This window comes from Euleptes europaea, chromosome 13, assembly GCF_029931775.1.
Source record: "Euleptes europaea isolate rEulEur1 chromosome 13, rEulEur1.hap1, whole genome shotgun sequence".
Classification (NCBI taxonomy): domain Eukaryota; kingdom Metazoa; phylum Chordata; class Lepidosauria; order Squamata; family Sphaerodactylidae; genus Euleptes; species Euleptes europaea.
This window is the reverse complement of record NC_079324.1, coordinates 46,080,998-46,099,310: the sequence shown is the minus strand read 5'-3', so window position 1 is coordinate 46,099,310 and position 18,313 is coordinate 46,080,998. Positions and strand designations below refer to the sequence as shown.

The 18,313-nt window shown below is 43.1% G+C and overlaps 1 protein-coding gene across 3 annotated transcripts in view; it reads right to left on the bottom strand.

The window, feature by feature from the left end:
• BICDL1 (BICD family like cargo adaptor 1) overlaps window positions 1-18,313 on the bottom strand; it is a 75,975-nt gene that overhangs the window by 19,808 nt on the left and 37,854 nt on the right. For 2 of the 3 annotated variants that reach the window (XR_008933742.1, XM_056859562.1), the window contains exons 3-6: window positions 17,016-17,132; window positions 6,452-6,598; window positions 2,124-2,303; window positions 306-524 (exon numbers count right to left, since the gene is read on the bottom strand). Coding sequence is in view for 2 of the 3 variants with exons in the window: in XM_056859562.1 (XP_056715540.1) it covers window positions 306-524; window positions 2,124-2,303; window positions 6,452-6,598; window positions 17,016-17,132 (663 nt within the window). In the remaining variant the exon portion in view is untranslated. The remainder of the gene's footprint in view (window positions 1-305; window positions 525-2,123; window positions 2,304-6,451; window positions 6,599-17,015; window positions 17,133-18,313) is intronic. The other variant, XM_056859564.1, reaches the window with a different exon arrangement.

Here is an 18,313-nt window from a genome sequence, read left to right as displayed (position 1 = left end):
ACCAGCTGAAATGAATAAGGACACAGTTCTCCCAAGGCCTCTGTTGCTATTAAATTGGGAAAATGGGAGATAGAGAGCCCCTTTGCATGAGTCTCAGCTTGGATGAATATCAAAACTGTTGGCTCTACAATTCCTTCTCACTTCAAAATATGACAATACAGCCCCTCTAAAAAGTTAGTTGCTGACCAGGGGGTTAAGGAAAGGAGAGGAGGCATGGTCACAGCAGTGGACAAGAAGTCATTTTTAGTAATGAAGATGGAATGAAGATGGGAAATCTGGCAAGCGCGCCACAAAATATAACTTACTGGGGAGTCTGTGCCATCTATAACACTTTGTATCAGTCGCTTCAGTTCACTGAGAGCGGTGCGTAGACTGCCGGCTGGCACGTCTTTGGCTGATGAGGTTTCTGAAGATTCATCCATGGAAGAGTCTGTTGAGACTGCAGAATCTGCACTATCGTTCCCTCTGAGGTGAGTGCACAAGTACCTGACTTGGCAGTAAGCTTCCCAGAGCTGGAGCCTCAGCTGTAAAGAGAGAATCCAGGCTACTCTGTGGTCATCTCAATGCGCCTTGTTTTTAGAAAAACGATTCAACATTCCAAAAATGGAGACGTGGACATTGCATCAGCAGGACTCATAAGAACATGAAGTTGCCTTCTGGCTCTGGTATGAAAGTCTTTTAACTGAAGAAGACTTGGATTCATCCTAAGACCCTATATGTAAGCAAGCATGCACTCTTCAACTAAAGTGTAAACTAGATGTTTTTTTGAGAATCGGGTCTGCGTTTCCCAAACCAAACTCTCTTGCCATCAACCATATGCTGCTGGGAACTCATTTCCCAAGCATGTGGGGCCCTAATTCAGATTAGGACGTCAGCACAGGGGGAAGGGGCTTCAGCTTGTGCCCTCTGTGCCATTTTCCCAACCCAAAAAAGCCCCAGTAGGGTGCTGTTTGCACCACAGTGCAAGAAAGGACACAGAAGGTAATAGGCAGCTTTCTAAGAACCTCAGGGGTCTCTCCCTCTTTTTAAAAAACAAGTTTCTGGCCCTTATGGTTACAAAGGTATATTTGAAGGTATGTGAACAATGCCTCTTAAAATCTAAGAGACAGCAACCTAAGATTTCCAGTTCCCACATAGTTCCTAGTAGTTCTCAGTCAGTAACACTGAAAAAAATTACATTAAATAGTAAAAAAAAAATGTTTAAAAACAGTAAAAAGCACCAAGACAAATAATTTTGCACAGTTGATACACATAGCAAAACTCAGGTTCTTACTACAAATTTGATTTTACCATAGAGTTCAGAGTTCTTTAATTTATTTTTACTTTAGTGCAGACTGCAATTGAATAATTGTTGAAAAAATTTGCATTGGCACTCCTTGTTCCCCAGGAACATGGACAGCTTCAAGTTGAAATAAATAAGTAAATACAACACTTTAAAAATGTATCATATTTAATGTCAAAATTTATCAAGTGTAGCTTTTTCTGCCACAGAAATGCTTGTGGTGACCAAGGGAGCTTAATTACTTATTGTCGGTTGTGCAGCTCTTTACAGAACAGACTTTCTCTCCAGAAAGCTCCAGCCTCTGAAGTGGAAGGCTGTAAACATCAAACTGAAACCAATATCTCTGCCAATATTCAGCATCTGTCAAAGTCCCTGTTTTACTAATCAAATTTCAAATACAAAACTTTACTTCAAAATATAAAATCTGAGTGCTTAAGATTTGTTAGCATCTCTTGGTTATTTTCACTAGCCTTAAATATGGAACCTTATAAGCCGTCCCCTTTCAAATACTGTTTAATTCTATTGTATGTCACCGTCAGATACTAAATGCCATTGTAAACCAGCCACCCAATATGTCAAATGTCATATAGCATATTAACTATTGTTGCTAAATTACTGCATACCAACCATCAAATACTGCCAAATAGAACATACTGAAATCAAATGTCATAGAATGTCAAGCTGGGACCTCTAATATTTGGCAGCAATTGTCTTATTTGGAGAATATTCAATGTAAAAAAATGTGCCTAGCAGAGTTCTTGGGAGTTAATTCACTTTCGCTATACTATACCCTCTAATCTGTATAGTACCTACAGCCCATTGGAGCACAGAGTTTTGATACCTGTTCTCTCTCTTGCTCCAGCTCCTCAGCCTCCATGCTTTGTTCAATCTCTGACAGCAAGGACGTGCTGGTCGAGTTGAAATGTTGGAGGCTTCTCTCCTCGCTGAGTTCCTCCACTTTTAGCTGTAGCTGCCGATACGACAGTCTCACCTCCTGGAGTTCCATCTGGCTCTGGTGCAACTGCGATAGGAAAGTATTAGACAAACACACACAAAAAACAAAAAGGAGAGATTAGCAAACGAAACTGAGGATTGCGTTGTTTCCTTCCACAAAAGGAAGAAATACTGATTGCTCACTCTAAACTAAAAGTCACACCCCTTCACTAAGAAACAACAGTGTTTCTATCACTTCCCTGATTTGAAGCATGCTTGGCAATAAGCAAATGCTGGAAACAAGCAGTGATCTGCAAATCAGATTTAGACCCTGCACGCACAGTTCTGAAAGCACCAACCACAGCATAGGAGGGGCCAAGGAATATCTCAATGAAAACTCTGAGCATCCTTTCCACATTACATCCCCCGGGGTTCTTTGCAGGAAGACCTGACTCTGAACTGGTTATAAAACCAATACAAGCTTGCAGTATAGACAAGGAGCCCCATGGTGCAGAGTGGTAAGCTGTATTACTGCAGTCCAAGCTCTGCTCACAACCTTAGTTTGATCCCGACGGAAGACGGTTTCAGGTAGCCGGCTCAAGGTTTACTCAGCCTTCCATCCTTCCGAGGTCGGTAAAATGAGGACCCAGCTTGCTGGGGGTAAAGGGAAGATGACTGGGGAAGGCACTGGCAAACCACCCCGTAAACAAAAGTCTGCCTAGGAAACGTCGGGATGTGATGTCACCCCATAGATCAGGAATGACACGGTGCTGGCACAGGGGATCTTTACCTTTACTTATAGATAATACATCGATATCCTATTATCAAAATGCCCAAAGTAGGTGATTTGGATTACTGTCTTATTTGCATCTAATGGAACAGAACACAACTAGTAAACTGTGTGTTGGGGAGGGGGAGAGAGGTAGAATGAATATGCTATCTTGGTGAGAAAACAGCAGAAATTGGCAAAGAGAACACAGCAGGCACTTTTATCAGTTTCCAAGGAAGTAGTGGGCTGGATTGATATGCAGCAAAGGGGAGGCAAGGCACACTGCAGGAACAGTTTCATTTGTACATGCTTACGGCTATAATTAAATCCTTAAGAATGGATTAACACACAGTGTCTGGTGGGCGGCATTATCTCTACATTACCAGCTGCGGTCCTTGATGAATTCAAGCTGTACACCTAGATTCACCTGGAAATCTGCTTCTGAAACCACATACCTAGTCCGCACATCCATGTTCCGTACTTCACAACCATAACAAACCAAGAGATTATCAGTATGTGTGAACCGGCCATATGATTCTCTGTGAAGCTTTTTGTCAAGTCAGTTCATATATTCTGAAGCCAGTAATCAAATCAGAGACATGAAGTGATGTACATACTTTTGTAAACATGTGGGACTGAGATATTTCTAAGGGATTTATCTCCAAGATTGTATGAAGGCTAATTCACACGTTACACAACTGCTTCGCTTTGTAATCGGAACTGAATCCTGACAAGAGGGAGGAAATGCTGGTTGGGATGGCGGGGGTCTTGAAAGACATTGACCCCACTTTTGATGGGGTCTAGCAGACACTCGCTAACTCAGTTAAGAGCCTAGGGTTACACTGGATCCAGCACTACTGCTGGAGAAGCAAGTTAATGCAGCTGCAAAAAAAGGACCTCTTTCATCTTCATTTAGCTCAGAAGATGGTCCCCTACTTTAACTCAGCTGATCTGGTCATGTCAATCCATGCTACTGTTATCTCAAGACTAGACTGTTGCAATGCACTGTGCATGAGTCTGCCCTTGAAATCAGATTGGAAACTCCCGTTGGTAGAGAATGCCACAGTTTAGTTACTATCAGGCACTAGGTGGAGTTTGTTTCAGAGGGCAGCCATGTTGGTTTGCAGTTGAACAGCTACATTTGAGTCCAGGAACACCTCAGAGACCAACAATGTCTCTATTTAGCCCAGGGGGGTCAGAACAATGGAACCCCTCATGGTTGAATAGGGACATAGGATTCTTATCTCACCACAGAATGTTGTTCTCCCAAGCATTTCCCCTCTGCTCTAAACAAGCTGATTACAATGCACATTGTACCCATGAATCCTGAGTTCCTTCTTTGCAACACCCCTCCCACCTTTTGACTGGGATATAAGGACTTGGAGATCTCTATTCCAACTAATATCTGACAGAGGGAGCTTTGATTCGCGAAAGCTTACCCTGAAAATTTTGTTTGGTCATTTATGCATGGGTACTTTCACTCACATTCGCCCCCAATCTGTTTTGGTTGTTCCTTGGAGTTATGCATGAGTTTTATGTCCATAAGAGATGATCTCGCTGCCAGCCCTCACAAATCCCGGGACTTCCTGTTCCTCTATTAACCCAATTCTTCAATCACTTCTGAGATCACCCTGGGTGAAACCCCCATGCATAAGGTAAAGCGTGGGACATGGAAGCTTGGGGGAGTGACGTTTCTCTCACAGAAAGCACTACAGCCAATTACAAAGCAGCATGTCAAGGGGCGGGGATTCATATGCTTCCTGCTTCCTGGGAGTTCTTTCTGAGCAGAAGAAAGGATTTAAAAAACGAGCCTTGAGTTTCTTCCCTCTCCCGTTTCTTTTAGAGAGCTCCATTTTTTAAATGCTTTTTTTTCACAGCACTTGCGTTTCCACGAAGCAGGGGACTTTTCTCTCGCAGTAAGCACTACAGACAATTACAAAGAAGCATTTAAAGGGACGTGGACTCCAGTGCTTCTTGGTTTGAGCTTGGAGACTGCTGGTGCATAGATTCACAACAGGAAAATGTGGGTCCAGAGAGCAATGAACCTAAGGTAAAACTCCCATGCATAAACAACCTTGGTCAATAAGGTGCTACCTGGACTCGAATCTTGGTGGAGTTTGCATGTCATACCCATTCTGCAGCATCTGAGATCTGATGAGATCGGGCTAGCCTGGGGCTATCTAAGTCAGGGCCTGCTCATGCTGCCCCACCTTAATGCTGCAGCCACACAAGTCCTTGGCAAAGAATGTATGACCTACAGCTCAAACCCACCCTGTGGCTGCATGTTAAATGGGAAGTTCAACAGTGACAAGCAAGCAATCTTTCAGGGAAGTTTGTCTCCATCACTGACCTCATTGTGAAATCCCAGGCCTCCCTGGAACACAGTCTGAAAACCATTTAAAGAAAACCAACCTATACATCAGCAAACCCAGGCTGGCTACTGAATATATGCTCAGCAGGAGCTGCAGCCAATCCCAGATCACCCCAGCTCACCAACATGGATGCTTGTATTATACAGATATTTTTACATCTACATGTGTGGGGAGCAGCTTATGCAGGGAATGAACAGAAGATAATGGAGCAGGATTATGAGGAATTCTGATTGCTAGGGAGACAGGAGAATGGTGTGTATGTGAGAGTGACAGGTGAGGGAAAGTGACAGTTGGAGAACTGCAGGAGAGGAAAGTATGCTGCAGGTTGAGACCGAACTGTTTGAAGAAGTTGTGAAGGGACTAAGAAAAATATAAAGCAAACCACCACAATCCAGACAGCGGACTATGCTGCCAAGAAATGGAACCCCCTGAGCTGAATAATCAACAGAGCAAGGGGGGAGCTGCCAGTCCAAGGCTGGCCAGGTGTTTGCGAACAGCTGATAAAATAAAAAGTGGCAGACAGAAGAACTTAGAAGTTCCAAAAGAGCCAACTTGAAGTAATGGCAAAATAAGACTGATCAACTCCGTTCTGTGTGTGCACACAAATAAGGATTCAGATTTTGAGAGGAAGCTGTTATTTGAGTGTATATAAATCCTTAAATAAGCATATCATTATATTGAATTGTTAGGTTAAATGACTAATTTTGCTTATCGTCTTTTATTAATTTGTTTTAATATCCTTAAATAACTCAATTGGCCTTTATAACCAAAATGCATTAAATTCATGCACTGGCCTCCCACAACTCACGCAGACAGGGTTTGAACACCCACCAGCAAAATATGAGAAACCTAACAAAAATAATTCACATTTGACAGATTCACAGCTTATATTTCCAGGCTTATATTTAAAATTATAATGTACCCTTAAGGCTGAGGATACTATACAGCTAAAAAGAATCCCACTGTGCAGATAGCGGAAGCTCCATATTGTCTTGTTTTTGAAATGGGAATTAAGTAGCTTTGCTTTTGGAAACCTTTCTTTTCAGCCCCTTCTGCTTCCCACCAAGCCCCCTTTGCCCCTTCTGTTCTCCTTACCTGCATGTCCTTCTCATGGCTTTGTCGTTCCAAGATCAACACTCGGTCTTGAAGCTCCTCCACTGTTCCCTGAAGGAGATTATTTTCCTCCATCGTGGCACTGAGGCGACGCTCTAACTCATGCTTCCTATCCGTAAGCATCTTGATCTGGGGCAGGGAGGGAGAGAAAAGGATGGAGGAAAAGGAACCCCCAACTAAGCCACAGTTGAAGATGAATCTGAAGATGAATTTCCAGTTAACAGGGAAAGATGGAGAAAAACTGGTGAGAGCCTGCACCTGAAAGCAGAAGCTGGCACGACTTGGAACGCAGGAAGAGAGTAAAAGAAACTTGCCTGGAGAGGAGTGGGAGGAAACCCTAGAGAGCTGGAATGTGTGTTGCCAGGCAAAGGAGAGGGAGGGAAAGGAGAGGAGAAGTCAGACCACTGTGTTCTCTGGAATTCCCAAGAGATAAATCCGAGAAAGGACGCCCTGCCCCTCTTTCTGTCTGCTGAAGGATCCACCTTGCTACACATCAGAACGCAAAGGTTGTGCAACACACAGGTTGACTATTTCCACGCTGGATTTATTAAGCAAATGAAGGGAACTGGGAAACTCTGTATGTGCATTTGCAAAACATAAGAATTCCCTTGCTAGATTTGATTAAGGTCCATTTAATCCTGTCTCCAAGTTGCCTCAAACAAGGAAAAAGGGAACCAAACCCAACCCCCGCAAAAAGCAGGTTAGGAACCAAAAAGGTTAAGCTGTCATAAAATAACAAAACAGTAATTTCTTTATGGTGCACAAAACTCATAAAAGATTAAAAACCAAATCCTCATCGAGGTATTAAAACCAAAATATGTAAAAAAAACTTAATACAGTTTGGTAACACACATAGACCACTCTAACCAGATGCATTTCGGCCCTAAGGCCTTCCTCTGTCTGCTCTTACTTGAAAAATAACTGTATATTTATCCTTGTACATGTGTATAAATTTCCTGAGACCACCGAGGAAGGCCTTAGGACCGAAACAAATCTGGTTACAGTGTAGGGTTGCCAGGTTCCCCCTCTTGATCAGCAGGTTTTCGGGTTTACCCCCAGAAGTGCCACATCACCATGGCCGCTTTAGCACTCAAACAGAGTTTGGCCACGCGCACAATTGCCGCTCTGGAGCAGCTGGGCTGATTGGCAAGCAGTTGCCCGCCGAAATCACCCACCTGACAACCCTATTACAGTGGCTTATGTGTGTTACCAAGCCGTATATATTTTTACATATGGCTTTAAATACCTTGATGAGGCTTTGGTTTTTAATCTTTTATGAATTTGTGCACACAATAAAGAAATTACTATTTTGTTATTTTATGAACCTCAGCCTTTTTGGTTCCAACAAGTTGCCTCTAGAAGTTCACGAACAGAATCACTTTTGGTATTCAAAGGTATAATGCCTCTGTAAATGGAGGTTACATTTAGCTACTACGTCTCACTGCCATTGGTACACTGACTGATTTTAATTGTTTTTATTTTAAAATATTAATGTTTTATAGTAGAATGCTGTAAGCTACTTGGGAGGGAATTTTACAGCATCGGACAAATTCTTGGGGAGTAGTTTGTTTTAGAGCCATCTAAGTTAGAGGCCATCATCATATCCTGTGGCACTGAATTCCATAATTTAATTATAAACTGAATGGAGTACTTCATTTTGTCAGCCAATTAACTTTGCAGAGTAACCCCAAATTCTGCACACTTTTATTTTTATATACACTTTTATTTTTACTGACGTAATTCCTTATGTGCCCTGACCTAGACAGTCCCAGGTTAGCCTGATCCTGTCAGATCTCAAAAACTAAGCTACCGTAGGTCGATCCTGACAAGTATTTGGATGGGAGATCTCCAAGGAATACCAGGGTCGTGAGGCAGAGGAAGACAATGGCAAACCACCTCTTAACGTCTCTTGTCTTGAAACCCCTTCGGGGACACCGTAAGTCAGCTGTGACTTGGCGGCAAAGAAAAAATTACTTCTGTAGTAACCAATTTGCTTTATCCACAAAATGCAATTACTCCCTATTTGCATTCGTCCTTCACTCCTCCTGCTGGGGATGATGCTCACATACTGTGCGTGTTAATTGCCATCTGGTTGCTTCCGACTTAGAGACCAGCAAGATTTTTGGAGTATAAGCATTCCAGAGTCAAAGCTCCCTTCATTAGATCTGACGAAGGGAGCTTTGACTCTCAAAATCTTATACCCCCAAAATCTTGTTAGTCTCTAAGATGCTACTGGACTCAAAAGTAGCTGTGCCACTAGAGAAATATGTGAATCCTGGAGACTGCATACTTAAGACACCAAAGCAAAGCTTCCCTAACTTCTGATATCCAAGGCACACTTCACCCTAATTTAAAGTTGGAGGCTTTACTCCTTTAGCCAAAAAGGCTTACTTTTAGAATGAACCTGCCCTTTTTCTGCAGAAGTCACTAATCTGGCCTTGGGAGTTTGTTCCTGGGAGCAAACTCCCAAAGCCCGATTAGTGACTTCTGCAGAAAAAGGGCAGGTTCATTGCTCCTGATTGGGAGCAAACTCAAAGCAATTATTCATGCAAAAAATAGGTAGTAACCCATCTCAGAAGGGAAGTCTGCTGTAAATCTGCACTGGGTGTGATTGGCTCGATCCCTTCAAATGCAAAGATTCACCTATAGAAGATGCTGTCTGGAAGAAAGACTCAGTCTTTTAAGTCCTCGGGGATAAATCATTTGTGGGTTTGGAATAAGATGTCTTCAATATGCAGATAATACCCAGCTCTACATTTCTGTAGACATGTTACCTGGTGATGCTGTAGAAAAAGTGCCTTTTGTCATTTAATTAGTGTGTCTGTGTGTGTGTAGGTTTTTTTTTTGGCTCACTAGCAGTTTCCTCATGATATATTGGTATGCCCAGACATGCAGAATTACTGTACTAAGAAGTACCCTGTACTGACTTTCATAAAATCATCTAAAAATAATAAAGTGTTTGCTGTGTTTAGAGAGCAGGTATACTGAAGGCCAGAACTGATGTTCATGGTGAGTCTAAAACTTTCTCAGCAATTGCTGCTACAACTCCTTTATTAGCAGCTTCTATTAGATTTTTCTACCACCAGTAAGGGTACTTGAAGCATCTGTTGGCAGATTTTCTTCCAAAGAAAGAAAAGACAAGTGAGCCTTACAACATGCAGGGATTTCCCCCCTCTCATTTCATACTCCTCCATAGTCTATTATCCTTTCAGCAGATAAATGTTAAGTCACCAGATATTATTCAGGACTTTCTGATATTCTTTCTGGATGCTCTTTTCATTACATGGAAGTCACAGTCTCAAAAAAAAAAAAAAACCTTAAAAAACCCATAAACAACATTTCACTAAAGATATGAACTAGCATGATATAAGGTACAGTCAAGAATCTGCTGACTAGCTCAAAGTGTTCCGAGCTTTAAAACATTTTTTTTACTACAGGGGAAAACTCAATTTAAATCATTGTTGTGCCATTCTAAGCATGGGGTTTTTAAAGAACATAAATCCTAAAGAGATGAGTAGGGCTTGCTCTCTTGTAAGTACATTTAGTACTGCAGCCTTAGGCTGATTTCACAAGTGCCACTTTAAAAGTTTTTAAGCCTCTATCTCACAAAACATAATAAAGCTATTTTAAATTCTCTTGCATTAGGGATTTTAATTGACTGATTTAAAAATCATATTTCCATATTCTTGCATTTTTGGGTCACCTGTGAACTCTAGTGCATTTATATTTCTTAGGTTTGCCTGGTCCCTGTTCGCCACCAGCAGGAGGTTTTTGGGGTGGAGCCTGAGGAGGGTGGGGTTTGGGGAGGGGAGGGACTTCAATGCCATAGAGTCCAATTGCCAAAGCGGCCATTTTCTCCAGATGAACTGATCTCTATCAGCAGGAGATCAGTAGTAATAGCAGGAGATCTCCAGCTAGTACCTGGAGGTTGGCAACCCTAATAGTCCTCTTTACAGTCCTCCGCTTTTCCATAGCATTGTATGAAGACGAAACTATTCTTTGGTCATCAGAGACGCCCAAGAAGGGCTTTCCTTTTCTATGAGCATGTTTCTGCACCCTAGAAAACTATTTATCCATCTTTATTCTGCCCTTCCACCAAGGAGCTGGGGGCAGCCTTCTCTCCCCATTTTAATCTCACTACATTCTGAGATAGGTTAGAATGAGAGAGGCTCTATATGAGAAGATTTCCAAAAATAGGCAGATACTGAGTACAAGCAGCAAAGGACAGCTGCCTCACAAAGAGAGCACAACAGAATTTGAAGCACCCAACTGACCATTGTCAGAAGAGATGTTGCTGAGCTAGATGGACCACTGGTCTGCCTGTACACTTACTTTCTCTGTTGTGGCTCTCACCTTATGAGCTTGCCTAATGCACTTTCTCCATTGTTTATCATAGGTCGTGCCTGAGACATTCTTTAATCCTTGCCTTATTGCACATCTTATGTTTATTGGACATCATTAGGGTTGCCAACCTCCAGGTAATGATATAACAAGCACACAAGCCACAAGTAATAAGAACTAGCAATGTCTGAGTCAATTTGAATTATATTGTATAAGCAACCTATAACATCACAAACCATGCATCAAAAAACATGTATTAACAACATACAATTGTTTCCACAGCATATAAGATATGCAAAAGTATTAAGCCAGAAATTATCAACAAACAGTGGCAAGTCCCAAGAGAAAAAAAGCGCTGTGCAAGCCATGCGCAATGAAGACTTTGAAAGTGAGTCAACGTTGTGTTGGCATCTCAAGGTAGTGTGTCCCTAAAGCAGGGGTGGGGAACCTTTTTCCTGCCAAGGGCCAGTTGCACATTTATGACATAATTCAGGGGCCATACAAGGTATAGATCTCCCGGTGGTGGGGGGGAAGAGGCTAGGGTTGCCATGTCTCCAGCCACCACCTGGAGGTTGGCAACCCCAGGGGAGGCCACACAGAATGCCTGCAGGGTGCCCCCCCTCCCCCTCCCAGGCGGAAGGGCAGCCAGCAATGGGCCCGAGCAAACGAGGTGCCACGGGGGCGCAGCCCACAGTCTATCGGCAAGGGAGGAAGGAAAACAAAGAAAGAGGAAAAGGGAGGGAGGGAGAAAGAGAGAAAGAAATGGAGAGAGAGGGAGAAAGAAAGAAAAGGACGAAGGGAGACAAAGAAAAGGACGGAGGGAGAAAAAGAAAAGGACGGAGGGAGAAAAAGAGGGAGAGAGGGAGAGAAAGGAGAAAGAGTGACAGAAAAAGAGGAAGAAAAGAGAGAAAAGCCTTCCCCCCACACACACCCACTGGCCCCGTGCGACCGGACCCCAGCCTCCCCTGCCCACACACACACACACACACACACACACACACACACACACACACACACGGCGGCGCACAGAGCCCCGCACGACCGGGCCCCAGTCTCCATGCCCACAAAAGGGCCCCCCTGAAGCCCGATCGGCTCCTGCATGCATGCTCTGCCGCCGGGAGCCGCCAGCCTCTTTCCCCCTCCCTCTCGCTGCTCAACAGCCGACAGTCGGTGAGAGGAGGTCCAAAGGGCGCCACAGCGCCGCTGTAAGCCAGGAACACCCTCTGGGAGGGCTGCCCTGCGCCCTGCCTCTGCAGCAGGGCCCCGGAGCTCCCGAGGGCCACAAAAAATGTCCTCGGGGGCCGCAAATGGCCCCCAGGCCTGAGGTTCCCCACCCCTGCCCTAGAGGAAGAGAGCTGTACGAGGCATGCACACTACAACTTAGAGGCTAACGCCGCTGAAAAGCTTGTAAACAAAGCAAAATACATTCTGCTGGATGGAAATAAGGTGGAAAACAAATTGTAAATACCGTCCTTGAAAAGTACCCGAAGGGTAAAGACTTGTAGAAGGCAGTAGTTTGCTCAAATCAGGATTTGCTCATCTCAATAACAGCACATGCTCTTTATAAAAACCTCCAGGTAATAGCAGATTTCCTGCTATTACAACTGATCTCCAGCCGATAGAGATCAGTTCACCTGGAGAAAATGGCCGCTTTGGCAATTGGACTCTATGGCATTGAAGTCCCTCCCCTCCCCAAACCCCGCCCTCCTCAGGCTCTGCCACAAAAACCTCCCATTGGTGGCGAAGAGGGACCTGGCAACCCTAGACATCATATGCTGCTGACTGAATTGTTTTTTATACTTTGCAATCCACTTTGAGCCGCAGTGAGAAAGGAGGGCTATGAATGAAGAAAACAGATAAACAAATAAAGCATTACGACTGATGTAACAGATGCCATGTTTCTAACGTGGTACACACTAAAATAAAGCACACCTTGTCAATGGATGTTATACAAAGTCCCCGAATCTCCTTGCAGAGCAGGCAAGACAAAGGCATATGAGGAAGTCAGTGACCCAAAAAGGCTAGAGAGGCATGAACAACACGACAAGTGAGGCATGCAGAATGGGAGCCAATGGACATGCACTTCAAATCCAGTGAAAGCTTCTGTACTTACTTCAAGGATTTGCTGCTCCACAACCAAGTAAAGAGGGGACAGGGAAGGGGGGGAAAAGGGGACAAGTCACAGTTGGTGGGGGAAACACGAAATTGGCCTACATACTTAAGGAAAACAATACCTCTTCTAAAACTGAAATTTCACCCCCATTCCTTCAGTCACTTTTACGTTGAACCTTGGCTTGGAAAACTGACTCTTACATAATTTTAGATTGTCCTTTTTATCAGTGTACGTGCGAAAAACTATTGTCTGCTTTATTAGCTACCAAAAGATCTTTGAACAACGATTTGAAATGTCAATTTTTCTTGAATGACTCGATCCCTGAAATAACGGCGATGGTAGCTCAATTTCTTGCTGAGGTGCTGTAGATTAAAACTGTTTTTAACTAGTATATTTTGTAAATCACAATTTATAGGGATTATTACTAATCCCTAATTTAAAGGGTGCTGTATTTATATCCTGCTTTGATCATTGGCTAAAGTATTGTAATTATGCCAGTAAAGGTATGTGTATGTAACTGACTCCAGGAGAGAGAAAAAATCCATGTGTAAAGTCATTGTTATTTAGGATTGACAGTGGATTTATACCACTGAAATATAACAGAGACTGAGCTTTAGTCCACTCTGGCCAACTGTGGTTTTCCAAGATAAAAGTATCCCAACTCTACAGCTTGAAATCTCTTTTTAACTGGAGATGCCAGTAATTGAACCCTTGATTTTCTCCATGTGAAGCACATGCTCTGCACATGAAGCTAGTATGTGCTAGACTGTATACATCACCAAATCTTTTTGTCTCTATTGCATCATTCTCTGATTTTGTGATCCAGTTTTATTACATTGTTTGTTGTACGTCATATACTGTTGTATTGCATTGTTCTCCAATCCTGTAATCCTGATTTATTGTATGTTTTAATACATGTTCTTTAATTCTGCAATCCAATTTTATTGCATTGTCTGTTGTATGTAGTATAATGTTCTTAATACATTGTTATAAACTGCAGTCTGCTTTGAGTCTGAGAGAGAAAGGCGGACTATAAATATAAATAAAATCCTCTTCAGCAGTTACGCTTTAGAATGATGCAATATTCAGCTGCCTGAAGAACCAGTAACACTGGGTTGGAGCCTACCAGCTTTCCTGATGGCCAGACAGCACTGAGGGGCCCCTTTTGCCCATAAAAAAGGATTACGGGATTCGCACGGACAAAAGGCATGTGGGATTGGAGCTGTGAGTGGTAAGAGAAATGAGCAAGACTGAGCAGAAATGCTCGTAGAATCCAAGCCACAGTCATTTCCTGATCATCTGCATACAACAACAAACAGCAGCTCATTTGCTCCTTTTTGGTTGCTTTAGTATATAGCTAGCTGCACCCAAAGTGTCCCGTCCAAGCGTGGACCCTCCCCCCACTCCCTAGACACCCTTTCCTCTCCACGCCGAAGTATCACTTCCACATGTTTGTTTCTGCACAAATGAAAACTTGAGCAAAGCTCAGTTCTTTTACAAACTGCAAACATTTTTCTTACAAGCAAAACTGTGGATAACTTTTCAGTCACATCTTTAACTTGGTGGAGCTGCCAGTAGGTAGCTAAACGCGACTGTCCCAAGCTTATATGGAGATAATGATTGTATGCCTTCTATTTTAGTTGGGGGTTTTTTTTGGGGGGGGGTTATATGCCGACTTTCTCTACCACTTAAGGCAGACTCAAACCGGCTTACAATCACCTTCTCTTCCCCTCCCCACAACAGACACCCTGTGAGGTAGGTGGGGCTGAGAGAGCTCTAACAGACTTGTAACTTGCCCAAGGTCACCCAGCTGGCTTCATGTGTAGGAGCGGGGAAACAAATCCAGTTCACCAGATTAGGCTCTGCCACTAATGTGGAGGAGAGGGGAATCAAACTCAATTCTCCCGATCAGACTCCACTGCTCCAAACCACCGCTCTTAACCACTACACCACACTGGCTCTCATTATTATTTTACTTACTTTACTTTCATGATACTGTTCATTTGGCCAATTCGGCCCTGAACAATATCACACTGAGATCGAAAATTAAAGAAAAAGAAAAGATCTAAATAACCCACAAGAAAATTAGTATTTTAAAATCTTGATTGACCGGGGGGGGAAACTTGGCAATTGCCAATGTAGTATTAAAATCCACCCCTGCTAAAAGAACCCTCAAATTACCCAATTCATAGACAGATAAAGCCTTTTATCTGGAAATCTGTCTATCTCTAGCTTCGTTGAGCAGGTCGCAGCTAAACAAGGAATGCTTTACTTGATGGGACTACCAGTAGAGGAAGCTAAATGCAACTGTCCCAAGGTTATATGGAGATAATGATGTATGACTTCTATTTATTTTACCTGTTATTATTTTACTATTTTAGCTGTTATTTGCATTTCATGATTTCAGTTGATACCATCAATGTGGGCAACATTGGGGGGAAAGAAAGACACGTAAATGTGTTTGGGAGCTGAGTCCAACATGGTAGCTATCAGCTGGTAGTCCCTGATGTAAGCAAAAGCAGAACCAAGCATGAAATATAGAGGGAGCTTTGCTGCATGGTTTGATCCACCTGTAATTTCTTCTTCTATGATGGTTCTGTCCCATGTGCTTGAGTTAAAGTTCCTTGCCCCAAGGGAGCCAGAGCCTATGCCACAAAAAATGATAATGTAGATATTGCCTCAACGGGCTTCAAGCTTCAGGAAAAAGCTCTGCTCATGCACCCATGGGGGCAGGAAGATGAGACCCCCTCCTCCCAGCTGAATGCAGGAGGCAGAATTGTGTGTATGTGTGAAGAAAAAGCTGTTTTAGGTTCTAGGAGAGAGATAACAAAGCAAACAGACACTGCTGTGAATTGGCTGAAGCACACTGGAGATGCAGACTCATTCACTCCGGATGTCTGATATAGGACAGCAAATCTGCTGCCCTGCAGGGTTGCCCTTTTGACTCCATCTGTTCTCTACTTGACCATTTGTAAATAAAGAAAATCTTACAAAATGCCAAACATCTCCAGTGCTCTCGCTTCTAAATAGGAACCGAACCAGAGAACCCCCAAAGTAACACACAGTTTGGTGTGAATGGTTCTCTCATTTCTCATTAAGAGAACAAGAGTATGATAATTATCAAGCTTTAGGAGCCAGCTATCTTCATTCTCAATGGGGTCTGGTGGCATTCTGTGTCAAATAATTTCTGAAAATGCTAATTTTCTACAATCCAGGAACTACACTCTGAGACACAAATCTGTGCATTTTGGTTGTCACACACACAGTATCGCACTCCTATCACTAAAACTCGCTGAATTTCAAAATATACATACACCGTTTTCACAGCTTGGCCTTTTATCTTTCTTGGGAATTACCAGCAAGTGGGACCTGCCCAAGATGTTCATCCACCATAAGGCAGAGAGAGGTAGGGACATAATTATCTGCAACTGATACAGTTCTATGAGAATGTGGGCATAAAATACACAGATTCGAGCTATTACTTCTCTGCTTCATTTATTATGGGTGCATTGAAAGTTTTGCAACAGTTCTTAGCTTGAGGGAAGAAGGGAACACAGAAGGAACAGACATAGGGTTTACAGGGACTTTGGATTAAAATGCAGGGCCTCCCATGTAAATGAGGCCACAAGGGAAAACAGAGCTGAGTGATGTACACAGTTCTCTCTCCCCATTGCCAATAATACCTTCCCAGCTTCTGGTTTCTTTGCTTTGAGCAGATACTACCATTTTATACTTTTGTGTTTCTTTCCCCAGCCATGAGATCTAGAAACCTGAATATGGAAGTACAAGTCCTGACAATTTTTGTCAAAGGGGCCAGAATTCCAATTTTAGTTCTAAGCCTTAACCCCCAAAAGGCAGGTTCTAAGGCCCATTCGATTCAGCAGGATCAAACTGCAAAACGTTTTCTGGACTCTACCACAGTAGGTAAGAGAATGTGCAGTGAAACATTTAAACCTGCAATTCTATACCTGCAGCCTGATGTGGTATAATCCAGGAAGAGCTTAACCACTTAACTCACCTGAATGCATCATTTGGCCCTGGCCTGCACCAATGGCATTGCCATTTCCAGTCCCTTTTGGAAAGTGAACTCACCTCCGCTTGAAGACTCTCAAGTCGTACTATGTGCTGGCTGGTTGATGATTTCTTCTCCCTGAAGTCCTCTTGGAGGACATGAACCTGCGTAGACAGTTGTCTTTCCACCTCTGATGCCTACAAACCAGAAAGTATCAGAACATTAACACAATTGGTTTCTCTTCCTACCATACATATATCTCCAGGTAGTAGCAGGAGATCTCCTGCTATTACAACTGATCTCCAGCCGATACAGATCAGTTCACCTGGAGAAAATGGCTGCTTTGGCAATTGAATTATATGGCATTGAAGTCCCTCTCCTCCCCAAACCCCGCCCTCCTCAGGCTCTGCCCCAAAAACCTCCCATGGGTGGCGAAGAGGGACCTGGCAACCCTACAACAGCTCTATGAAGGAGGTCAAATTGAGAAAAGAATGTGTGACTGGCTCAGGGTTACCCAGTGAGCTTCATGGCCAAGTGAAATTTGAACAAGGGTCTTCCAAGTTGTAGCCTAACTCTAACTGCTATACCACACCACTATTCTAAAGACACACACAGGGCAAAAATAGGTTTGCCAGCCATCAAGTATTTTACCCATCTGTGCACTGTTTTTCCTGTTTCAGTACCAAGAATTTTCCTGAATAATCACCCTAGTCACAGTTTTTAACTGCTGAATAAGAGCACTGAATTTCCACCTCACAAACTCAGCATTTTGATCCACTAATAATTATCTCCTGATTCACAGGACACACACATCCGGCTCCTCCCTGTGACCCATCCTGACTCCACTCACTACACCCAATTCCCTGGGACTGGAGTTCCATTGCCAGTGTGGGTTTCCTTAAAGGTCTGAATCTAGCCCCTTTCTGCCAGCAGATCTATGGATAAAAACAAGACTACTGCTTCCTCCATGGATGGTGTTTTTTCAGAGAGCAGGAATCTATCCCCATCACTCCCTTCAAACTACATCAGGTTATTCCTTAGGACCACTGCTCAGTTCAATTATTTCCCACAGTGAGTAACAAAGGTCACCTTTAAGTGGGCCTATTGCTACATGCCGATAGCACAAACCCTTCTCCCTTTAAGGAGAGAAAAGCTCAATGGGTAACTAATCTGAGTTAATAGCTATCATTATTGTGAGATGTAAAAAAGACAAACCCATCCAAAAGCTAGCCTTTGAACCTTGCACAGAATCTTTCCCTTGACATAGTGTAAATTCGTACCCACTCAGGGTGCCCCCCACAAGGAAGATAGTAGCCATTTTGGCCTCTGATGTATCATTAAAGGTTTTAATTCTGGCTTTCTCTGTTGGTTTCTCCCC